Below are 26403 nucleotides of genomic sequence, written 5' to 3'. Positions count from 1 at the left end.
TGATTAAAATACAGATGCCTAAGCCTGGTTTTCTTAAATATTTTCAGGTTGGGTTTCTCTAAAAAGTGTTCAGCCATTAGTTCTTTACATAATTTTTAACTTCTTTCTTTCTCTGAGATCCCAAAGACCTATGTCAGAACTTCTGAAATTATCCCAGACAGACCATTCACTTTTTCCAAACATTTTTCTCTTTCAGATAAGATTTCATTTTTTTTAAAGATTTTATTTATTTATTTATTAGCGAAAGAGAAAGAGAGTGGGGGAGGAACAGAGGGAGAAGGACAAGCAAACTCCATACTGAGTACAGAGCCTGACATGGGGCTCCATCCCAGGACCCTGAGTTCATGACCTGAGCCAAAATCAAGAATTGGATGCTTAACCAACTGAGCCACCCAGGTGCCCCAGATAAGATCTCTTTTGATATATCTTTATATTCACCGACTTTTTCTTCTTAATGCTGCTACTGAGCATATCCACTGAATTTTTTGAAAATTTTAGATATTATATTTTTTAGATGGATAGTTTTCACTTTTATTTTTTATATTTTCCTCATATTTACTAATTATCATTCATTTTATTAGTTTATTTTCCTTTTCTTCTTTGAGCATATTTTTAATGGGTGGTTTAAAGTTCTTGTCTTATAATTTCATCATATAATTCACCCTTCAACAATAGCCAAATTATGGAAGGAGCCCAAATGTGCCTATTGACTGATGAATGGGTAAAGAAATGTGTGTGTGTGTGTGTGTGTGTGTGTGTGTAATGGAATATTATTCAGCCATCAAAAAGAATGAAATCTTGACATTTGCAATGATGTGGCTGGAGCTAGAGTATTATACTAATCAAAATCAGAGAAAGACAAATACCATGTGATTTCAATTATATGTGGAACTTAAGAAATAAAATAAATGAACATAGGGTGAGGAAAAAGAGGAAAACTGAGAAACAGACTCCTAACTCTAGAGAACAAACCGATGGTTACCAGAGGGGAGGTAGGCAGGGGTTGGAGGTGTGGATGGGTTAAATAGGTAGTGGGGATTAAGGAGGGCACTTCTTGTGATGAGAACTGGGTGTTGTATGGAAGTTTGAATGACTAAATTCTACACCTGAAACTAGTATTATACTGTATGTTAACTAACTGGAATTTAAATAAAACTTGGAAAGAAGAAAAAAAAAAAAACATAATTCACCTTGAAGTTGGCATCTGTTGATTGCCTCTTCCTTGAAAATGGATTACATTTTCCAGACTCTTTGTATGTCAAGTGATTTTTAATTGTGCCTTAGATACTAAGAATGTCATGCCGTGGAGACCCTAGATTTTCCTACATTCTTTCACATAAGGTTGATTTTATTTTTTAAGAAGACGTTTAACTTCATTAAACTCCAACTGCAAATTCTGTCCCACCTCCTGTGGGTGGCAGCTCTGATCCCAGTTAAGACTGCTTTAGGTCTGCCCCACATCTATGGCAGAGACTGCCACAGAGTTCACATACAGAATTTGGGGTTTTCCTTTGCTTGTTCTTTCTTTCCAGTGTACCTCTATACCATGGCCCTGATTGTCCCCAATTTCTTTGCCTGTTTCATCCATTCAGAAAGATGGCACATTTTTCTTTTGAGTTTTAACCAACTGGTACTACCATTGTCACTGCAGCTGCTCTTGAGGGAAAGATGCAAAAGCATTACAGTGACCCCATGCATATCTGATTTCTCCTTTAAGCTTTGAACTCCCCTGCAAAGTGTAATAACCTTAGAGCAGAATCTTAGGTCTATCTACCAACTATCAGAGTCTACCAACTATCATTGGTCTTTTTTTTAAAACTTGTTTTCAGGGTATTAGTATTATTAATATTATTATTATTTTGCTGGAAGGTGCTTATTAAGAAATTAATTCTTCATTACAGAGGATTATTTATTTATTTATTTTTAAATATTTTAAAAGATTTTATTTATTTATTTGACAGAGAGAGACAGCCAGAGAAAGAGGGAACACAAGCAGGGGGAGTGAGAGAGAAAGAAACAGGCTCCCAGCGGAGGAGCCTGATGTGGGGCTCGATCCCAGGACCCTGGGATCATGCCCTGAGCCGAAGCAGATGCTTAACAACCATCTGAGCCACCCAGGCGCCCCTATTTATTTATTTGTTTATTATTTATTTATTATTTTTTTTAATTTTAATTTTTTTAATTTTTTTTTAAAGTAAGCTCTACAACTAACATGGGACTTGACCTCACAATTCTGAGATAAAGAGTCACATGCTCTACCCACTAAGCCAGCCAGGCACCCCTTAAAAATATTTCTAAGAGCACTAGTGTCTCACTCTGAAAGTTGTGAGTCCTTTAAATGTGATGTTTAAATGCTGCTCGATTTTTGTTATAAAACACTTTCTGGGATTACTTAACTATACTTGATAGAGGTAAATGTTATGGCAAATGAGCTGTCTATCTAGCACAACAGCCGTCTTATATTAATTGATGTACAAGTAATTTTGTTAAAGACATCTTCTAAATAGCTTTATGATGAAGAAAATAAATTAAAAACACGCTATTTCCTAATTTTTCCCAATAGTTTCATATCAGCCTCTTTTCACTTGAAGTTATATTTAGCAACATAAAAAAATAAAATAAAATTTCACTTATCCAGTAGATAGACCTTAAGGACTAGTTTCCATTTAGCATACAGTTAAAACTCCTAGTCCTAAAAGAACTTTAAGAATAAGGAAAGAGAACTAGGTGACAGTTAGAAAAATCTCTAGCTTTATCTAGTAGAGAAATCACTGTACTATTTTCTCTGCTTTTCTCTGTTGTTCATATCAAAGCAAAACAAGACATAAAAGTAAAAGAAACCTTTGAAAAGTATAGGAAAATACAAATTATAAAACAGTAAATAAAGCTGATAAAGCACACCAGATTAACAGCCTGGAGGAAATCAACAACAATAATATGCATTGATTCAAAAAGCATTTCAAAAAGTCTATACTTACAAAAAAAAGTGTAGAGATTTAGCACTAAAGGAACATGTAAGTAACATCTAGATTGGAAGGCAAAAGAAGCACTGTCATGATTTGCAGTTTATGATTTTCCTCATCAGATCTCCAAAAGGATAGATTTGGAATCTTCTATAGCTGATAAGAGGGGTCAGAAATAATGTGAACAACATATAAAAATCTATGCTCCTATGCCCAGAAGTAACCAATTAAAGTATATAAATTTAAAATGCCCTCATTCATAATAGTATCAAAACTCTCAAGTTACATAGAAAAATAATAAAACATATGCAAAATCAGTATGATGAAAGTAATAAAATATTTTGAGATATAGAAAGGCCCTGAATATATGGAGAAATAAATAATCCTTATGATTTGGAAAGCCAGTATCAAGATATCAGTTCTCTCCAAAATGATACATACATTCAAGGCTATCCCAGTGAAAATTTCATGAAGAATTTTATGGAACATTACAAATTGGTTCTAAAATACATGTGGAAGGGTAAAGAGCAAAGAACTACCCAAGATAATTTTGAAGGTGAAATAATACTGACTTGTTCACTCAGATGTCATCTGGTTATTAAACTATAGTTAAAGGTGTGGTCTTGGTAAAATAGAAAAATGTATCAATGTACAGGATTAGAGTGCCCTGAAACAACAAACACACCCATGTGGGAATTTGGTAAGTAGAACAAGTGGCAATGGAAACAGTGAACAAAAATAGGGATTGATACCACAATCTAGTTGTAAATGTTGGCTATCTATAAGGGAAAAGTTCAAATTGGATGCTTGTTTCCAACTATAAACCAAAAGAACACTTGAGGCAAAAAATAAGGAACACACACACATATAATTATCTTTTGGGAGAAAACAGAATAAAATAACTTTATCATCTCAGAGTAGAATGTGATTCCTTAAGTAGAATATTGAACATTAAGAGCATAAATTTTAAGGTTGAAGATGTGTATGTTTGACTACATTAGAAAATATTACCACTGTTTTATCCTAAGTTTTCAATGATGAGAGTAAAATGGAATGGGGTACCATATATGAGCTAAAATGAATATACTTTTTTGAAAAGATTTATTTATGTATTAGAGAAAGAGCATGAGTTGGGGGGGGGAGGGAGAAGTGGGCTCCCCGTGGGGCTTGATCCCAGCACCTCAGGATCATGACCTGAGCGGAAGGCAGACACTTAACTGACTGAGCCACCCAGCTACCCATAAAAATGAATATACTTGATTTATACCTATACCATCAACAGATCTATGGAACATAATATTGAATAAAAAATTTCAGAATGATGGGAACATTTTAATGCTTTTATGTTGTTTCTAAAATAAACCTTAGATGTCCTCAGATGGCAAGGATTCACACCCATTTTCAGACATGGTGGCCTCTGGGAATGGGAGGAGTAGGTTGAGGGTAGTAAGTGAAAAGTTGACAATGGAACCAATTATCTGACATGTTTTATTTTTAAAAAAGACTAATACATAAATTGGGAAGAAAGTGACAGCACATTGACAAGTCTTAATGCATGCAGGTTCATGGGCATTTGTTAAATTTGTCTATGTACATTTTTTTCATTCTTGGAATATTTAGTAATATGACATGAAAATATTATCCTTGGTATAGAGAAAGAAAGAATGGAGTGTACCAAAAGAATGATGCCAAAATAATCCTAATACCAGAACCTGAAAAGAAGGAAACATTAGCACATGGGTGTCAATGCAAAACATCTTCAAGTGATAGTGAATAAAATACAAAGTACATCGTAAGACCATTACAGCCCACTAAACGGGACGTTTCTTCCAGAAATACAAATTCACTTCAATATTAGGAAATTATAAATACGATATACCATGGTGAGGTTCTAAAATGAGAAGGAAAAAATCCTCTTTATTTCAGAAGATAGTGAAAGAACAATAAGTTAATCATTCACCCTCCTCCATTCCTGATTTAAAAATAATAAGAATTAAATAAATCCTTTTTAAAATTGATGTAAGTGTTCTTATTTAAAAATATTTTCCTTTTTCAAATATTTCCATAGAGGATTCATAGATATTTTTAAATATTAAGAATAATAAAATGAATGCTTGTATGTAAACTTTCTAGTTTTTTAAAAAAGGTTTACTTGCATATTCTTAATACAATTGATTTATATAGCCCAAACTAAAAGTCAACATCATGCTTAATTGTAAAAAAAATAATAATAATAAAGCATTTTTTGTAAAATTCAGGAGTTAGACAATATCCCTCTCAACAGTTTTATTTAAAATTGTTTAGTAGTAATGAAAGACGTATACATATTAGAAAATAAATTGTAGATATTAGACAAGAGGAAACAGGAGCCATTCTTTATTTGTAGATTGTGTGATTATATTCTTGGAAACCTTCAAAAGTGAAATGAAAGCCTATTTGAAATAGTAAGAAAATTCAGTTACTAATTAAAAAAATTAATATGTACAAATTATCAGGTTAAATTTTATTTATCTGCTTGAAATATATAATGGGAGAAATTATTAAGTTTAGAATAGTAAGCAAAAAATCAGCAGAAAATACACATTATCTACAAAAATAAAACTTTCACATGGTATAAAATGTTTTTAGTAATAGGTAAAACAGTATTGCTTTGAGAAAGATTCAGTATTTAAGATGCAATAATTTGTCTCTTCTAAGTTGATGTTAAGAGTGACTTTTTCAAGCACTTACAAGCACTAACAGCCGATAACCACGAATTATCTTATTTCATCCTCTGGACCACCTGTGCATTGGAAAAGAAAGTGAGGCTCAAGTTTTGAAATCATTTCCCCATGATTTCACTCCTGCCTCATGTTGTAATTATCATGGGTTTTTTTCTTATTTGTCCAAATTTGCTTGTTCCTTGGAGGTAGCTCCCATGACCATTGTCACATAGAAACTTGGACTCCAACCCAAGCTCTTGCTTGTCCTTCTGTAGGACTGGGTCACAAATCCAAGGCTGACAGCAACTGGGCAGGTAAAGTCCATACCTGGTCTGATGCAGGAACTTCTGGCCCATCATTTCCTTGTGACCATCCAGCCTCAAAATTGGAACATTTTAAGATTTTTAAAGAGACTTTGGCTACCTGAAGTTTTTACCTGAAATATTTGGATTTTTAACCATTGGAAGCCAATTTATGTTGGCAAAATTTGGTCTGTGGCCTGACTCTGAGCCCTTGGATTTTTCCATTCTACTTTCCTAAATTCTGGTAAATCTCAGAGCAAAAAACCGAATACAGTTGATGGGGTGATGGGATTTCCAGGTATGAGGCTACCATATTGTCTACTTCAGAGTGTGACTGGCCTGCTCATTTCTCTATCTTCCTCATCCTGCTGCCAATTCTAAAACTGTTCATCGTGTGTGTGTGTGTGTGTGGGTGTGTGTGTTTGTGTGTGTGTGTGAACCTGTCTGCAACTGTTCCTAAAGCTGCTGTAGGGAGACTGTCCTGGATTTAATTCCCTTAAGTCAATATAAAGGATTTTAAGATCACTCCCATACTGATTTCTCCAGCAATGGTTTTGTCTTGTCTTCCAATCAGGTATTTTTAGTCACTGTCTGGAATTTCGAACTGTATATGATCCCCCTGGCGTTGTTGCTACTCTTCATCTACAATTTCATCACACCCACAAAAGGGAAGGTTGGCAGCATCCAGGACAGCCAGGTGAGCGAAGAGTCCAGTAATTGTGACGTTTGACTAGAGAAAAATGTGTGAACAATGACAAACCACCACCAAATCGTGACCCAAGTCCACTTGGTTTGAGACGTGAGGAGGAACACTGCACATACATTTATGTGATGGTGGGGATCTTTGATTGGCTATAACCCGAAATTATCCTTCTATGTTATGTTCCTGAGACCTGGCTTACATTCTTAGCATGAAGAGAGCCCTCTGGTGCTTGGTTATCTTTACTGTGGAGGCAGCATATTTCACTGTGTGCCTGTCTGGTTATCTGTAAGGTTCCTACGAATAACATTCTCAACCACTGAAAAAAACCCTTTGTATGTCCTTGAGCTCCTTCAGGGCATGGAAAGCATCTGCGAGGCTTCCTTCGGCCTCTCCACCCAGACATCCTGTGCGGTATTCACCTCTAGCCTGAAGCCTTCAGAGGCTTGCCAATCAGAGAGTGGGTGGGCAGGGGCAGCTCAATTTTGGGGTGCCCAAGTCCTGAAAATCTCAAGCTTCCCATGGTCTTGAAGGAAGCAAAAGCAAGACATCCCCTAGCATCTACTTTTCATACTTACTCTCTGACTCAGCTTCCCCTGTTCCACTTATCCGAGGAGGAGCCGAGAGGATCTTTTCCTGGTCTGAACAAGAACTTGTATTTGTAGACTTGCTTTATGGCATCATCTTGGAATTCCAGATTCAAGAAACAAATTTTTAAAACAAAAATCTAAGATTTCGAGACTTGATAATAGAGGACCTTCATATTGGGTTTCTCAAGACTCAAAAGCTGATGATCTTCACCCATTTTTCTGTACGATGCTATTATTCAAAAAAATCTCTGAAATAATGGATCTGAAAGGGATGTTCTGGTATCCTTTGGGGGTAGAAGGGAAGTAGAGAAAATGAGTTTTTTGGCAGGGTGTAAAAACCTCAAGCAAATTCAAAATTCTATTCTGTTTGATATTTGATTGTTTAACGCTGTAGGTATGGGCATATATCAATAATGAGGGACCTAACAATGCTAGAACCAACTAATAAATAAATAGCTTTAAAGTACAGGATTGTTTAAGGACTAAGTTGCCCACAGATATGGATGATGGAAATTTTTACAGAGAAACATCTTTAGTAAAAAATGCTGTCAACTAACACTTTTACAATTTTTGATCAGATTTTAGCTTTCCAGCTATATATATGACATGTATGCATTTGTAGGCAGGTATATACACATGTATTTATGGGTACATAAGAATACTTAAGGGCATGTGCTTACAAATGTGTGTATGCGTGTGTGTGTGAATAAAATCTTTTTAATTTACAGAACACTTTCAAATTCATTTCCTATTTTAATCTTGATAACACAACCATGAAGGAGGCAATAATTACTATTTCTATTTTATGCTTGAGGAAAGTAAGGCCCAGAGTGGCAAGCTGATTTGCCCAAGGTCACCCAGCAGGACATGTTTGAACAGTGTCCCAAGCTGAAGACTTTGTCCCAAGCTGGGCTTCTAACTCCTAATTACAATGTTCTTCCTCCCACAACATGTTTTTATTATGTGTGTTGTTACCCATTTGCTTTCATGAAACGCGTGCTGCCGATGGTGAATAGGTGAGTTCTCCGGCATCCATGGAGCGTGACACACAGTGCTCGCTGTAGCTCATGGGAATTCTGGGAGGTAATGGAGTACCAGTCTTGGAGAAGTTGCTTGGTAACCGCTCAGTGGTTTTATGGAGTATAGCAGAGTATTCTCTGGATACTTCCGGGTTCCTCTTTCTTTAAGAACGTGATGTTCACAATTCTGTTTACTACTGGAAAGATGGCATCTAAACAGCATGCCTGAGCTTTGCAAGGTGGTTGAGCACAAAGGTAAGCATTCAGGCTGCAAACAGACTCTGGTTTTCTAATACCCAGCATTCTGTCTGAGCTACTGACCTCCTCCTGGACTGTGTTGGCTTTTAAAACTGAGGGCTTCAGAGGGGAGGGGGGTGGGGGATTGGGATAGGCCGGTGATGGGTAGTAAGGGGGGCACGTATTGCATGGTGCACTGGGTGTTATACGCAACTAATGAATCATGGAACTTTACAGCAAAAACTAGGGATGTACTGTATGGTGACTAACATAACATAATAAAAAATTATTATAAAAAACAAACAGATAAATAAATAAATAAAAGAATAAAAGAATAAATAAATAAATAAATAAATAAATAAATAAATAAATAAATAAAATGTTCTCCAGACACTGAGAAAGAAGGTGAGTCCTGTGTAGGATACACAGTTCTATATACTATTTATTGTCTTTATTACATGTATTCAGATCCCTTCTGTACTTTGTCATATGCTTATGAGAATTAAAGTTTTGCATTACTGTAAATAAATAAATAAATAAATAAATAAATAAATATTGCAGTGATACAATTAAAAGTTACCTGGTAAATAGTCAAGATTTCTAAACCAGTCTGAACAAGCCTATTCACAGTACCTGGTGCTTCGCCCCCCCAAACGAAAACCAGGTGCCTGTTAGTGGCCATCAGAGCCTGAGTTGGCTTCTCGCACCTGCCCCCGCCCCCCTCCCCGAATCCCAAGGAAAACAATAATAATGCTCAGAAACCTGTAACTTATTCTTGAGATTGATTATATTCAGACTAATGCATTTCCTACTGTCTAATGTTTCAGTAATGGCCCCAAAGGAAAAGAGCAGTCATTATAACAATGAGCCTCGCACAAACCCAGTACGGTGTTCTCAGCCTTAACATAGCAGTTGGCTCATTTGTCAGAATAAGAACAAACTGTTTACAGAAAGTGCAGCCCGGCAATGCATTTTTAAAGCTGGATGCCTTCAAAGGGCACTCGCCTAATTGTTTTATTTATAGTTACGTTTTATGTAGATTATGCATATTGTGTATAGTCTTGCCACCGTGTCCCTGAACTTTAAAAGCATTATTTTTTAAGAGGTTATAATGTATTTAAAAACCACCAGTGCTTCAATTATGTAGAAAAAACGTAAAAAGTGTATATGGTTTTAATTTGCATTGAGTAATTTCAGGGGATGTTATATTAACAAATGGTGCTTTTTTCCCTTTCAGGAGACCACAGACTTAGAGGAAGAGGACGATGAAGAGGACAAGGTGAGTGCGCTCAGGGAAGCTCAGGAAGGGGGTGTGTTAACGTTGTCCGCAGAAAGCGCTTTTCTGGTTGACTCAAACCGTATTTTTTTTTTTTTTTTTTTTTTTAGTACTAGGGAGTGTCCGGCATAGTAATATTTTTGTAATTTATAAAGGGTATCACTTTTTAGAGATCTTATTAAGTGAGGATAAAAGGGGGTAACATATAAGGAATTACGAAATATTATAAAAAGCGTACCTTCACGCAAGCGAAGATCGCTACAGCCTGCCCCTTGGTGGATAAAAGGTAGATAAAAGGTGGTCGAGGGAGTCAAAAGTGAATCAAGGAAAATTGCTGTTCCTTTAGGTCCCGTCTGTGCTCTGTGGGGTGGTCACCCACTTCAGAGCCTGTCAGTTTCCCAGCTGTTGCTGGCAATGTTTTCAGCTATATGTCTGTGTACATCTGTCCTTTTTCTTCTCCTGGGAGAATCTCTCAAATCTGCTGCTTTTGTTGTCATTACGCTTTCAGACAAACCTTCTGGAATAAAATGAAAAAAAAGTGGAAATGCCAAATGAGATGCTACCAGCTTAATGGACTTCCAGCCCCCCAGAACCTGTGGGTGTATGGGGTTTGTGATAGCTGTGGCCAGGAGGCCTGCAGGAGGGGAAAAGGGCAAAAGGGGGGATCTTAAGAGTTAAGTACCCAAAATAAAATACCCAGAAAATAGCAACGAATTTAAAAAACACTGGCTCTATGACACAAACAGTCCTAAAATTAATTGGGTGAGCCAGATGGTTTTGCCCATTTGAAGCAAATTGGGTGGATTACAAAGCGAATCGTATTTGTTGTGCTAAAATGATCATTAATAGCGAAATAATAAAATAAAGTATAATATTTTTTAAAAATGGAATTGACTCTTTCCAGAATAAGGTCACACAGATGCAGCTTTCTTCCTGATGAGTCGATGTGAGCTGCTTCTGAGTAATGTAACTCCTGAGCATGAAAAATAATCATAGCCAAGCCAACCTGCATGATGATGGAATGTTTTACCACAAGAAGCACAAGTATTAATGAAATTATTTTAAACCTTTATCAGGCAAAATTCTAAATTTTATGTACCAAGGCTTAAAGTGAGGAAGATTTTTTTTCTGCTTGGCTATGTCTGTTAAAATGAGCCCTCTGTAGAAGCGGGCCTCATCTGTCCTTTAGAGATCATTGTGACCATGTGTTTTTGGCCCATCTGATAAAGGAGGGCATCCAACAAGAAGGAAATGAATGAAAAAGTGGTGTGAACCGGCAAGCAACAAATTCAGGCCATGGAGTATAGACCAGTGGTTGTCACAATCCAGCCTTTTAGTGAGGTGCCTCAAGGACTGTCTGGGGATCTGGGAGTCTGGAAGGAGAGCCGGTTGGGCTGTGCTTTAAGCCTTCCTGGGCAAGGATGGCTGAGTTGGAACCATAACATCTACATGGAAGAGCTTTGGAGCTCTTGTGTTTATCCAAGCATTGTCGTCCCCACGACACGTGCGCCAAACCTGCTACACACAGGCCATTGGCATCTGGGTGTTCCTCATTTCCCTCAGGGCAATGCCGTTCTTGACATACTTCAATTGTAGTATTTTCATAGGGCCTTTAGCAGCCATGGCATGGCCATGTTTATTTGCTCCCTCAATTTTATAGGTCTATGAAATCATCCAGATAAATAAATCTAAAATGAAATTTTGACTTCTATTTATACCTCGTTCTGCTTAACGCAACCCTTCTGCTGTTCGGGAGACTGGTGAACTTTGCAGTTCTTATCCATATCTTTGCAATCTCACATCTCTGAGAGATTTGTAAAGCATAGAGGGATTTTCAACTTTAAGACTTCTGGAGCCCACATCATCCCAATATATATTACAGTCCATCATTTCTTCTCCACGTAGAGCAGACTCAACGACCAAGATGTGCTCGTCATAGACCTCCACACACAACCACTGGGACAACTGCCCTCCATCTTGTGCCTTGCTGAAAGGCTTACCCACAGAACCCTCCTGGCTTCTGTTGCATGTTAGACATGACAGACCCTGCCTCTGGGACCTGTAACACACCCAGTGAGCGATGAGCTGTTTACAAATTATAAACACACAGTCATTTCCTTCCAAGCCAGAAGAAGAAAGGAAACTCCTTTCTATCCAAACTATCCATCTTGAAAGTGACACTCCTTAATTGCCAGCGCCCCTTCCCACCAAATACCATCACAGGCGACTGTGGAAGATGAAAGCACGACAGGGCCCCCCCAGCCCAGCTTCCTCAGGAGATAGACGCGTTCTGTATATTCTGCAAGTCTCTAATGCACAGACCACGACGCGGTCTGGGGTCTGTCATACTTTTATTGTCTGGAAGGGGGGGTTGTTGTAAAATGACATCACTGTAGCCTCTTGCTCCTTTTCATTGTCAGAAGTCCATGGTGGTGATCCGTGTGAGAAGCCAAATTAGATTTCACAATTGTGTGCCTGTGTGTGTGTGTGTCTAGACTTTCATATATAATGTAGAACCTTCAGGTAACTACTTTCTTGGCTTTTAGGAAACTAACTGTACAAACTAAACTTTGAAGAGAGGAAATCTTTCTTATTCCTGATGGCCCACGCAAGAAATTGCTTGTTACAAGTGTAGTTTGCGGGGGACCCCTGAACAAACAGATAATGGCTAAGTTCAGCCAACAGCAATCAGCTGACATTTCCTATTTGTATTAGACTCCAAATGTGGAATTCTATGTGGACCTTATTTGTACGGATGGATTACAATGAAAATTGCATTAATTTTCTGCACAGTAAAGGTCAGTAATTGAAGCATGAACCAAGAAACTATTGTGTAAAATGCTGTATCCCATACTTAGGAAAGGTCACGCAAAGCAATAATATCTTGTTTTCATTGCAGAAGGTATAAATACTTGCATTAGAGTTTCTTTCTTTTTCCAGCCCAACAAATGCTTACATAGAATATTTTAGCATTTAGTATTAACATCACCAAGAAGAAATCATAAGGGCATGTAATAAAAAAAAAAATCCCGTCTATTGCTATATCATAAGGAAACTGCACTGTAATGGCAGCATTGTGAGTTGCCGGGTCTTTAACTCAGCTGTCAGAAGTAGGACTTGAATGATCTGTTCGAGGGTGATCAATGAGTGCACGATTGCCTTGCAGTGTTTGGGGGGGGAGGGGAATTGCCCTTCTGTGTCAATTGTGGGCGAAAAACAGATTGGATGTTTTTCTTAAGAAAGTAAACATCTAATATATGTTTGTGGATCAGTGGTAGAACATTTTATAACGAAAGGGTACAAATGAATATTATATCTCTATGCTCTTTTCACAAATTAGGATGTCATCATTAAAACTTAAGTACATTTTAAACCATCAAGTTCAGTGTTTAACACAGTTTCCATCCTGCAAACTGGTTAGTCCACTCGTCTCAAGCAGAACTTTCTTAGGGAAAGCAGCATGTGGCCTATGTATTTAGGAGTTCTTGCTGTAATATAACCTGGATGGTCCTTTGGATGAGTGGGTTAGGCCCATGATGCCTCATTCCCTGTGTTTTCTAATTCCAGAGAAAGAAGGTGATCTATAGTGTCCCAACCAGAGGAGACCATCATGCTTGGAGGGAGCTTTTTCTTACAATCTCATCACGAGAGCAGTTTTGCTTATGATTCCTTTGTACCTTCTTAAGAATGTCCCAAACACAGCAAATTAGTTTGGTTAGTGATTTTTTTTTAACCTATTGACAGAGCAGTGGTACTTTAAAATGATAAAGTGTGATATTTTTAAGAAAATACGAAGTCAGTATCTTTGAAAGGTTAACAGTAGTTGAATACACACACACTTTCAGAGCATATGCAGTCTGTATACAGGGCATATTGTAGAGGGCATGTTTAAGGAAAACTTTCAGGGGGGTGCCTGAGTGCCTCAGTTGGTTAAGCATCTGCCTTTGGCTCGGGTCATGATCTCGGGGTCCTGGCATCGAGTCCCACTTGGGCTCCCTGCTCGCAGGGCCCCTGCTTCTCCCTCTCCTCCCTGCTCCTGCTCGCTCCCATTATCTCTCTCAAATAAATACATAAAATCTTAAAAAAAAAAAAAGATAACTTTCATGGAAATAAAGTAAATGGTTGCTCTGATTTAACTCCTTTTAATTTGATTTAATGTGATTTTTAGTGATGAAGTGATTTAATTGCTACCATTTCTACCATACCATCTTACTTTCAAGACTTTAGTATTAGAATGGATTCTAGCCAATTCTTAATTGTCAGTTTATGCATGTTTTGAATGAGAAGGGATTGGCTTCCCTATTTCCCGCAGTCTTTTCTCTGACACATTGACTTGCTCAATTTTTTCTTTTAAAACTGAAGCCCCCATTCTGAAAAAATTTGTTGGCTTTACTACCTTTTGAAGTCATCCAGAAATGTTACTAATCTGACCTTTTGGACCATTATTCATCACACTAGTATCTGGCTCACTAATATTCCTAGTACTTGTGTATTTTCTTTGTGATTTCTACCGTCAGGATTATACGTGGTGTATTATTCCCAAATACTGTGAAATATGGTATGCCAAACTAGAAATTAGATGGATTGTCTATCCTTCTATTAGTTTATGTGCACTGTCCAACAGAATACAGTCAGAGGCTCTGGTTTTGTGGACTATACTGAGTCTAGATGTTTAATTTCTCATTGCCTAAAATGTTTATATCATGGTAATGTAGAATACATTGGGCATTGTATCTCCATTATCCACAAGTCATTGTTTTTCTGAGGATAGTGTTCCTCTTGTCTTTCTTAATGAAACCCCCTCTATTCCCTGGTGGTTGGCCCTAAATCCCAATTATCCAGTGAGTTTACAAGGTAATTGATAGGTGAAGACCCCTCTTTTTTCCGCAAGGGAAAAGTAATAATTTAAAGTAAGTAATAAAGGATACAAAAGTAATAATATAAAACAAGATTATTTTGAATATAAGCTAAATAATTATATTTATAAAAATATTATTAGTAAAGGGTTTATAATTTACATCCTGTTTCTATGTACTTTAGCTCATCCAGTACTCAGACCATTAAATTTGATACTATTTCCCCCATCTATAAATTAAGAGAAACTAACTAGGTAGGATCGTAGCAAAGCTCAAATCCAGTTCTTCTGACCTAAATCAGATTTATCTTGGACCATGCCACACTGTCATGAAGGAACCATGTCATTAATTTATCGGTTCATTTTTCTGCATTGTTAAGTATTTATGGAGTGTTTTCTCCCTCTCTAGGCCTCTGTAGGTACAAAGATTCAAACTATAAACATGGTCCTCTAAGTAAATAATCAGAGTATAGTGTGGTTGCTACTTTTGTTGAAATTTGTACACTAGGTTGGGCAGTGAAGAGGAAGTGTGTGTGTGTGTGTGTGAATCAGGAACTCTGAAGGAGGTGATGTTGGAGCTGAGTGTTAGGGTAATAAGAATTGTTGCACTGCTCGATCGCATTAATGTTCTATCTTGCACCCCTCTCACTCCCCTACTCAAAGAAAACTAAAGGACACACACAGTAAAATCCGCAACTGCAGCTCATTGTGTGTCTACTTACAGTAGTTACAGAGAACTACCTCCAGTACTTACAGAAAACCACTAGCCCTGTTTGCCTTGGGGGGAAGCAGTGGGCACGCCTGCCTCTGTCAGTCGGCTCAGAGAAACCAATGTTCCTGAGGTCTAAATGCCAAATAATTATTGTAGACTGTTTCCAGTTTTTCATTTGTGTTTTATCAACATCATCTTCTTGATGTTGTTCATTCTTTCACATTTTTCAGCCCTTCCCTGTAATACCAGATGAGATTCTTGTTGCAAGCCAAGAAAACATGTTGGTAAATACCAGTCAGTGTGGAGGCGCTTTCTGTAATGAACAGAGCAGTTTAAAAACCACTTAGAAATGATATTGATTGAAAATCTGGTCTGTTTTATATTTATTTCTCTAAGCAAAAGTATACTTGAGACGGAAGTGTGCTCCTGAAAAAGTACAGAATTTTACCCCCATTGTAAGAGCATACGCCGTGTTGACCGTGTGTATGGGCCTGCGCATGCGTAGGTGAAAGCACACGGGCGCATGCGCACACCCCCCACATCTCAGGGGAAGAAGTCCTACAGACCTTCCCCAGTGCAGTAAGCCAGGCTTCGCAAAGAACTTATTTTAATCTCATCTATCAGAAATATTGCTTCTTATTCTTTGTTATGACAGATCCTGAGGTTTTGGGTTTGTTGTTGTTGTGTGTTTTCCATGCTAAATTCCACTCAATCTATTTCTGGCATTTATAATTCTTCAAGTTTTCAAATTATAGGCTTTTAATACTCTGTAGGATAAAACAGACCAAACATACTCCCATTGAAAGTCCAAAGTTATATTTTTGTGTCTTTGCTCTAGAGGGCCAAAATGATTGGAAAGATCTTGAGACAGAATTTTGCATTGATCCCCTTCGGGAATGCTTCCCATCCTGTGACAAATACTACTCAAGTTTTAAACACGTCGAAAAGGATTTTTTCTGACATGGTCTATTTTCAGGACTGTCCCCCCGGTTTTGCTTAGGTACTTAATAGAGAAATGAGGATTTTTCCTAAATCATAACATGTGGGAAAGATTTAAAGTAACATACTGATTATATAATTAATTCTGAGTTGTAAATTCATTTTGATGGTGTGAATTCTCTCCCAGAGGCTCCAAGCTGGTTTATTACACCTCCAGTGCCTTAGTCATTGGAGCCGTGGGGGTGGCAATAAGACCTGAAGAAGGATGGATTTGCCTCCTGATTTATTTTTGGTTTTGCTTATAAAGAAAGCACATGATTTGTTCTTAATTCAACTGCTTTACAAACTTAGCCAAAAGACTCGGGTTTATTTTTCTCGCATTTTATAAATGAACGGACAATGAAGAAAACGGTGATCTTGTTGCATCCGTCTCTATATAATAACATATATTTTTAGGTTGTAGAGATGGCATTTGTCATCATTATTCTTACAAGGAGTTCCAGTTTTTCTTTATGGTATATCAGAAAACAAAGGAACCTAATGAAACTGGAATTCTGTATCTGAAAAGTTCCACGCTCTCATCTCTTCCATTATATTGTGATCCAGGCTTTATCATGAAGTGGACCTTAAATCACGTGAATTGACTTATACGCCCCGCTGGTTTTTCAAGTTTGTAATAAGAAGTAACATCCATTCTTTCTCAAATGTAAGGCTCTGAGAGTGCGGTGCGTGGTTGGTCACAATTTTTTTGTGCATTTGTTTAATCACACCAGTGGCCACCAGTCTTCCACTCTTTTTATTACACATTTCCCTCTATAAATCAGAAGCCTCCTATGTTAAGGAAACACACAAGCAATGTGATAACAGTTCTGTCTTTCTGAATGGATCTGTTACTCTTCCCAGGCAATTTGGTAGCGGCAGCAGATGTAATGTTGTGTTTGCTAAACTGTTATCACCACATTCCGTGGTTCAATCTGAGACGTGTAAATAAAGCCAGCATGATGCAGATAAAACTGCCAGATGATCTTTCGTACAGCTCAGGGCAACATGAGTAGACTTGTCTTGGAAGATCATTGCTTTCGAAGCTTAAATTAACCCCAGTATTCTCTCAACTAGATCGAAGGTTATTCATTCTTTTATCTCTTTGCATTCTCGAAAGGAAGGGACTTATGTTTATGAAGTGCCTAGATATCTTTACATATCTTATGATACGAACGATATTTAATTCTTCAAACACTCAGTCGGGAAAGGATTAGGCTCTCCCTTTTCCCAGATAGCAAAATCAGGATTCAGAATGGGTAAAGAATTTGCCATGACCACAAAAACTGGTAGAAGACAAGACAGAGTTGAACCCAGTTCTCTCTGCCCCCTAGCCTGTTATTTACACAATGTGTAGGCCTGGGTAGAGTTGGTAAGTCTCATGGTTGATTGGTCTGTTTGTTTTTCTGGTTAGCTTTTCACGTGTTGGTGCAAACAATCCCCGGTTACCCCAGCTCTTAAATATAAGAGTGGAAAGAAATGTTTCGGAAATATTTTCAAAAGGCATCCTTTAGCATACACTCTCGTGAGTATTGGGCAAAATAATGCTGGAAAGAAAGAGCAGGTGGCAATATGTAACTGAATGAGGTATCTCAAAATTATATATTTGATGGTATGGAAAGAGACAGAACAGAAACCCATAGATATCAAAGAAGCAAATGCCAAAAAGAACAAGTGTGAGCTGAATGCCTACCTTGTGAAATGTCCACTAGACATTTAAGGGGCTTTTTTTTTTTTTTTTAAGGGACTCCTTATAATGGAGATACACTTACTCTAGAGTTCTGGACTGGAATCCTATGCCACATTGTCCCTATTTGCCCAGAAAATTTCCATTTACTGCTTCCTCCCCATTTTGTTTAAATACTAGGTATTGTAGTTAATATTTCCATTCAGATACACTGGGATGAGTTGCTTAGGCTTGCCATTTGTGCCTTCTGTTTCTGCTGTGGTTTTTACTAGCAGCCCGGGGTTGCATGTGCAGTGACCAGAGATCTCACTGATACCAGGTTAAATCCAACCAACAATCAGGGATAACCCATCTATTTTCCTGACACTTTTCAGGGGCTAAGCCACTAAAACCTAGCTTTAAAAGAAAGCTTTTGGATGGTCACTGACAAAAGAAAGTACTCTCAGATGCGTTCACACTTCTTGTCTCAAGTGGTGATGGAGAAGTCTTTGATGCTCCCCACCCCCCACCCCCAGTGAGTCACGTGGCATACCAGCCTGTTGGGGCATGGCTATTGCCAAATCTGTGCGATGCATAAAGGCTCCAGACTGCCAGTTCTAGTTGGGTTAGTGGAAAAGATGAAAAATTGTAGGGTGAGTATATGTTAAATATATGCAGAATTTAAACAGTCCTATGGATAAGAGAATAAAAAGTAGTCAGAACACTTTTACTATAATGTTTTGTTTCACTCATTCCAATGAGTAAATCTGCACTTACTTTTTTTTTTTTTGCTGTTTGATAAAGCTTTCTCAATGAGTAAATAATAAAGTCAGAGTTCATGTTTAAGAAGTAATCAAGTAAGATATTCTATTTGTCAAGATAACTATTGATGAGCTAACTGACAGATGTGTGTGTACAGTTTTTGCCTGTCCCCTGGGGCCATGGTCATATCATCTTAAGTTGCAAATCTGCTAAAGAGCCTTCAACAGTTAGGAGTTACTGTAAGAAGACCGTTTCTGGAAACGTGCTTTTATTTACATAGCTGAAAAGTTGTGTTTACATATCCGTCTGTGGAGTATGACTTTTCTTTTAGATCAAATGACTATTCTGCATTTGTTCTGATTTTCCATTGCAAGGTTTCATTGTACATGTATGAGAAAGGTATGAGCAAGGTAGCTGTGAATATGTTGACTCCAATAGCACCAACATATGACAAATCTTGGGCAGAGTCAAATGGTGGCATCGAGCGATTCAAACAGAATATCAAATAAGTTAATTCTAAAATTATTTTGATTTTTTTCAACCAATATATGGAACCAAAACAAAGCTTTTCTAGTTAGTTTTACAAATGATAAAATCTCTGATATCAGGAATGCCAGTGTAAAGTGAGTCGAAACATTTAGCATTGGGGATTATTTAATTTTGTACGGATAGTATAAACGCAAACTTTGATGGAGGACAGCATCATGGCTAATAAGATACTCTCACTAAATGAAGGCATCTATGAGGCAGAAATGTACTTGGTTTGGGCCACAGTGCCCCGATTATCCATGATTGTGTACAGATGAATGATAATGCTCTATTGATTGAATTAGAAGCTGTCCTGTCCACACTTATAAATATCTTATATATACAGTAGCAAAGATAAAGTTTTTGTGACAAAGAGATTTCAAATATAAACAATGCACTTTAGTGTGGCAATGTGTACTCTGTTTTTTGCTTCTGGTCATCAATTTGAGTTTAGGAATGTCTGAACATTTGAAGAGCTCTTAGTCAACTTAAACATTTCCCAGAGCTATTGAATGCTTGTGAAAAAAGAAATCTCCAAAGTTTTTGTTGCATTTGGGTCATAATCATTTGGAAATTTTTAATCAGAATCTTCAATGACTGAAATGCTAAGTAACTTTATCTTTGAAAGCTTTTAGTGAGTGGAAGTGAATGTTAACAGAACTGGCAAAAAAGACACTGCATTTTTTTTTCACAAAAACAAGAAATATTTAGCACAAAGTAAACTATGAGGTCAAATGCTGTGCACGGTTCAATATTTAATTTTGAAGTTACCCTTTGAGATATCTCAATTTGTGGAAAAAACTTTTGACTTTTAATGGAATAAATATCTATTTTACCTAAGAATGGAAGGAAATTGAGAAGCCATTTATTTATAAGCATGAATTGTGTGAAACATTCAAAGGAATTACACATACAACTTACTTGAAGTTTTGTCCTCAAAAAATGTATGAGAGAGAACGTTCTTATGAATGGATACAAAAATGCAGTGCCTTTGAAAATATTTGGGCTAAAATATATATGGATCTCAACATTTAAAAATTAAAATTGATAATAATTTTCTCCATGTAACACATTTTTTTGGGTGTGAGATTTCAAGGTACTTCAGTGCCTGTAGAGAGAATATTTTCATAATTAAAATTATGATCCACAGTAGAGTCAATTAAAGGTGTCAATTTAATGACTATTAAGTGCAACTCTGAAGATGATTAAGAACAATTTTCTGAAATATATATAAAAAGATGGTATTAAAAAGTACATTCTTTTGAAAAGTACCCTGACCTGGGATTATAAACACATATATAACTAGGAAACCAGTTAAAATATGTGAATCTGTAGCACAAGTAATCATTCTTTATGTATCATTTAAAGATGTCCAGATAACATAAATAACTTATTTATATGTTATATTTCATTTTAATATACATAAAATATGCTTTAAAATTGTTTTGAAGTAACGTATTTATAAAAATAAAATGAAATAATTATGTGGATCCACTAATATGAAATCAAGTTGATAGTTGATAAATATTTCAAAAATTATATAATTCTGGTTACTTTTACTCTTCAAAGTGTAGGGATTTCGTTGATAAATTACTATCTTGTTAGCCTAGATATGGTGGGACTTTTAGCCTTGTCTTTTAATATTAAATATGCAAACTAAAACATCAAATTCATTAAAAAGTAAAAGGACATTGAGACAATCATTTATTATTTTAGTTTACTAACTAGTACTTTCTTTACAACCAGACCCTGGGCATTTGGGTGTTTCTTTGGAGGGGAACACACACACACACACACACACACACACACACACAGTCAGTCAGTCAGTCAGTAGAACTAGGACGTTTTTATGAACTTGAGCCACATGGAAATTTGAGTCATTTTCCAAGAAATTGTTTTGACCTAAAGTCTATGCTGCTGAAAAGAGGAAGCTACTTTTGCCCTTTGGGTCAAATTCCCTGGTGCTTTCAAATCCTCCTTTATAAACATGAATACTTATGTAGCAGACAGAGATGGTTTTCACCATTGTGCCCATTAATAGATGTTGCTGAGCATGAATTAGGTTGCTCTGGTGGCATATCTAATTTTTAAGGCAAGCTGCTTGAAGAATTAGAGAGTAAGGGAAATAAAGAATTTTAAATTGGGGTGAAAAACTACAAATGTCTTGCTAGTTTGATGTAGCAAAAGGACACAATAAGCCTGCCTTCTCCTGCTATACGGAATGCTTGGATTGATTAAGGAGTTCAGCCCAGATGGTAAGAGGTCCTTCAAACCATCCCAGCACCCTTTACTAAAGAGGGACTGGCAGTGGTACGTTCTAACCTCTGCCATCTCTGTGGTCTGTTTCTGCCAAGTAGCTTCATAATCAAGGACAGGTGGGAGAAGGGAGGTTTGTGCTTTTTTTGACATTTCTGCCATATTGGTGCTTTTACCCACAATCACTAATCAGGTGGTGGATTCTCCTTCCCACTCAAGTTGTGTCCACTTTGGTGGAACAGAGAATGCAAGAGGAGAGTGAAATATTTTCTTCTGCTGCAGAGAAGGTTATTCTTAAAATGCTCTCTTAAATTTAGAAGGTTTTGCTCCATAATTTAGTACAATTCTAACTCAAGTAAAATTCTAGATAGAGGAAAATTTGAGTTTTGGGGTATTATATATTAGATGTAGTGGCTACAATGACCCAGATAGCCAAGAGCTGAGAGGATATGAGCTAAATCCCAGTTCCAGTAGAGTTCCCAGGGAGCTAGATTATGGTATCAGAATATAAGAAATTGTGTAAAAATACCACTCTTTAGGAATCATCTTTTCTCCAACATTTGAGTAATTTCTCAATTCTTTTTATAAGCATTAGCTGTCTAACGTGGTAAAACACACTTGAGATTTTCTATAAGCAAAGTAAGGACAATATTCTTAGAAGGCTGAATTCTGTTTCACGTGAAGAATTGGAGGCTGAGGAAGATGAACTTGAATTTGCTTGTACTTCTATGAAGGAAAACCCAGTCAATCATTGAGCATCGTCCAAGGGAGTAACCTGTGTAGGATTCAATCTCCTGAAGTGACTTTGTAGTCTGCCTCCAGGTCCCTCCTCTGTTTCTAAGGTGGTTGCCAAAGGATGACTGAAATGTTCATCAGACTTGCGGTGGGTTTAAAACATGACTAAAAATGCAATAGAGTTTGACAAAGAAGCCACAGTTCTAGGAAACCTATCACCTGGATTTCCAACATACTGTGTTGTCACCTGCTGGAAACATCTCTGAAGGACTGTAAGAGGACAGGGGTAAGGTGAGCTTGCAGATAACCTTGTGAAGCCAGACAGGAAATCAGGGTCAGCCAAATGGAAGAGGTCACAAGTTCTCTGACAGAAGCAGTAGCTTCCACAGAGAAATGAAGCTCTTGGTTCTGTGGGTTTCCACACATCATCTCCTCATGCTGAGGTACTGACTGAGACAAAATGTGAATGGTTGCATCTGAATGAGTGGCCAACAGTTCTTTGGAGTCAACAAATATTTTAAGTTGTGAAAAATGTGATTCATCACTTGGAGTCACTCTGTTGATAATAACCATGTTATCATAACACGGTATAATAATTTCTAGAGCAGGACGATAAAAATGAAGTGACTGAGCTAAATCTTGCTTTTATGTTTCCTAGGAATCAGAGAAAAAGGGGTTAATTGAAAGAATCTATATGGTACAAGATATTGTTTCAACTGTTCAAAACATCTTGGAGGAAATAGCTTCTTTTGGAGAAAGAATTAAAAAGTAAGTTCTACGTTTGTGTTGTGTTCGAAGTAGAGCTGCCATCCATTAGGACAGCAGGGGTAGAAGGGTGGGGAGTGCAGGGATCAGTAAATGCATAAACAAAAGAAACAAAAGCTACAGGGTTGGAGCAACCCTATTTCTGTTTGTTGGTTTGTTCTTTGGGCTTGTCAGCTTCACAGTTGGGTAGTGCCTCGGAACCGGGGCGACCATATGGCCAATTCACACCAATTGCCCCAGCATAATATATTTCGCTCTCAAAAGTATCCTTGTTTGGGTGATAAATTATAGATTAAAAAAACTGAGTGTCCTATTCAGAAATAAAGGGGAAAAGGGAAGCAAATATGCTCTAAAATTGCCTTTTTCAACTGAGACATGGAACACAGTAAATGCGTTTTTCTCAACTTACCAAAGAGCCGTACATAGCTAGTAGCATCATGGATACAAAGATGTAAAGTTAATTCGTCACATTCATGGGTGCCTGAGGACAGGGGTCAACGAACTTTCTTTATGAGAGGCAGTGAGTAAATATTTTCATCTTTGTGGACCATAACTACTCAACTGTGTTAAGTATAAAAGCAGGCCTCATTGATACCAAAACGAATGCCTGTGTTATGTGTTCTAACAAAACTTTATTGACAAAAACAGGTGGCAGGCTAGAGCTGACTTAAATCCAACCCATAGCTTGCCACTTCCTACCTTAGGTTATAAAGACTAAATCTCTAATGGAGTCTTAGTTGAGAAAGACTGCTTCTATGATTCATGTTTATTTTGACATCATAAACTCTGTTTAAATTGGTCTTCATTTGATACCAATGAACAGAGCAATTTAAAATTGTTTTCTTTTAATTTTAAACTTATTTCCTACTTCAAATCCAGAATTGTGTCAACTGTGTTGCTCTTTTTAAAGATTCATTGATACTTTTTTTTTTCTTATTTTATTGTCCAATATGGTTTCTTTAAGTAAAGAAGATAATATTTAGAAATTGCATGGGTAAAGGTGCCTGGGTGGTGCAGTCGGTTAAGTGTCTGACTCTTGGTTTTGGCTCAGGTCATGATCTCAGGGTCATGAGATCGAGCCCCGTGTCGGGCTCCACGCTCAGTGCTCGAGAGTCTGCTCAGAGTCTGCTTGAGATTCTCTTTCCCTCTACTTCTGCTCCTCCCACTCGTGCTCTCTCTCTCTCTCTAAAATAAATAAATAAATCTTAAAAGAAATTGCATGGGTAAAGAAGAGATTAACATTAGTGCTAAAATCCAAGAGAAAGTTTTATATATCAAGATGCAGGGGAATCGGTAAGTTATAATGAACATAGGAAATATAAATAGCTAATATGGAACTTTGTATGGACACTGATCTTTCTCAGTTCCTTATCAAATCCAGTTGCTCTTATTGTGGCCATTTATTATTGGCATAGTAAACATGTTCATTTTGTTTATAAAATAAGTTATAAATCATCTTTAAACAAATTTGGTAAGTTTTACTGAATTTACATGTTGCCATTCCCATTATCAATGTCTTGGAAGAAAAATTAAAGAGCAGGAGGATTTTTGCTTACATATATTGGTGCCTATCTAGATTTCCATATAAATTGACAAATGATTTCTGAAGTTACCCTCGAAATTGTTTAACAAAAACATAAGTGACAATAGGAAATAATCAAATAACGAGGAGGGCATTATACGTCCTTCATTCACTCATTAACTCTCAGTTCTGAGTGTCAGGCACTGACCTGGTCTACGAACGAGGAATATTCCATAACACCATGATAATAGCAACATCAACTCATGTCATATGCCAGCTAGACACTGATGTAAACCCTTTACACAAAGTAGTTTCTTTAAGAAGTTGCTGACAGGAATCAGATTAAATGATTCCAGCAAACCTAGGGATTAAGGATTGTTAATATACCCATTTTACAGATGAGGAAATAGAATCACAAAGTGATTCACTCTGTAGCTTAAGGTCACAGAACTAGGAAGCCAAGAAGCTTAGATTTGAACCTGCCCGCACTACCACACTAGAAGGTCATTTTCCTCTAGGGATCTATTTTCCAGTGAGGAGAACAGTAATAAGATAATTAGAAATCAGTTGCACTGATACAAGGTAGAGGTAAGACAGGATATCAGGGGAGGTCTGACCAGCCCAGAAAGGGATGTAGGGGAGAGAAAGACAGACAAGGGACACTTCTGAAGAAGGGATATCTTATCAGCATGTCTGATAATGGGAAGAGATAGTTGGGCAAAGAGTTAATGAATGGGGACTTCAGTAGACGGGAGACTTGATGCAAAGGTTCAAAGCCCAAGACCACACTAGATACAGGGAGATGGATGTATGGGGTTTAATGTCTGTGTGACATGGATGGTATCGCCAGAGCTTGAAGGTGAGGCAGATCGTACAGGACCCTGAGTGGATAGAAAAGGTCAAGGAAAAAAATTGAATGAGGGCCACTCTGGCAGCAAGAAGGATGAGAGGATGTGGAGCCGGGGCAAGACTGAGGAAGGAAGGCCATGGTGTTTTGTAAAGCCGTCTCCATGCTTGAAGGTCTCTAATAGACAAATGTGGCCGTTGTGCGATTGATAATGGTCAAGGAAATGTGTCTGATGAGAGAAGAAGGCAGGGTGATTTAAACAGGCCCCCATCTCTGCAGTGCGTCTGAGGGGCGGCTGTGCCCAGCACAGCTGTGGTGGCCATGTCTGAGACGTCTTTTCAGCCATGAACAGAGTACTGTTCTGCCCAGCTGCAGCACAGGAAGGAAGGCCCATAAGACTCCCCTCCTATTAATTCTTTGGCCATTCATTACCACAGTGACCTTAAAGTTCCTGCTGGGCATTCAAGTGGGATGGCATGTGTAACTCTGTTGGAATTCCATTGTAATGCAGTGTTGACGGACCAGGAAAACTTTTACCCAACTTCTGGCAACTAGTAAATAAGTAAGCTTGCATAAAACTCTTAGAGCAGGGCTTTCCAGTTACTGACCCAGAAGACCCCAATTGTATTACATTTACACAGAACAAACGATATTTTCTTTTTCTACTCTACTTTCTCTAATTACCTTCTCTAATATTATACAAATTTCGAATGTATATCTATAACAAGCTACAGTATTTACTGAACATGTAGCATCTATATTATCTCAGACAGAAGGCTGGATGGGTCAGAGAGGGCTGTATTTTATACGTCCCCTCATTATAGAGTGTTACCTTCAACACTTGTATTTTTGAGTGCTTAAGGACATCCCCATGGAGGGGATAATGAGAAACCTAGGACAGGGAAGTCATCCCCGCAAACGTTCCAGAGTCAGGTTTGGAAGGCATATCCATCGGAAGGAGATCTTCTCTAGATGGGAAGAGATGTTG

At 37.5% G+C, this 26403-nt stretch overlaps 1 protein-coding gene across 5 annotated transcripts in view; it reads left to right on the top strand.

The window, feature by feature from the left end:
- The window catches only part of MCTP2 (multiple C2 and transmembrane domain containing 2), a 235533-nt gene that overhangs the window by 192516 nt on the left and 16614 nt on the right, over window positions 1–26403 (top strand). For 4 of the 5 annotated variants that reach the window (XM_026510399.4, XM_057303624.1, XM_026510404.4 and 1 more), the window contains 3 exons: window positions 6542–6664; window positions 9751–9792; window positions 22940–23049. In XM_026510399.4, coding sequence (XP_026366184.1) covers window positions 6542–6664; window positions 9751–9792; window positions 22940–23049 — 275 coding nt within the window. The remainder of the gene's footprint in view (window positions 1–6541; window positions 6665–9750; window positions 9793–22939; window positions 23050–26403) is intronic. The other variant, XM_057303625.1, reaches the window with a different exon arrangement.

Source organism: Ursus arctos, unplaced genomic scaffold (assembly GCF_023065955.2).
Source record: "Ursus arctos isolate Adak ecotype North America unplaced genomic scaffold, UrsArc2.0 scaffold_28, whole genome shotgun sequence".
NCBI classification, from domain to species: domain Eukaryota; kingdom Metazoa; phylum Chordata; class Mammalia; order Carnivora; family Ursidae; genus Ursus; species Ursus arctos.
The sequence above is the reverse complement of the archived record's forward strand: the minus strand, read 5'-3'. Positions and strand labels throughout refer to the sequence as shown.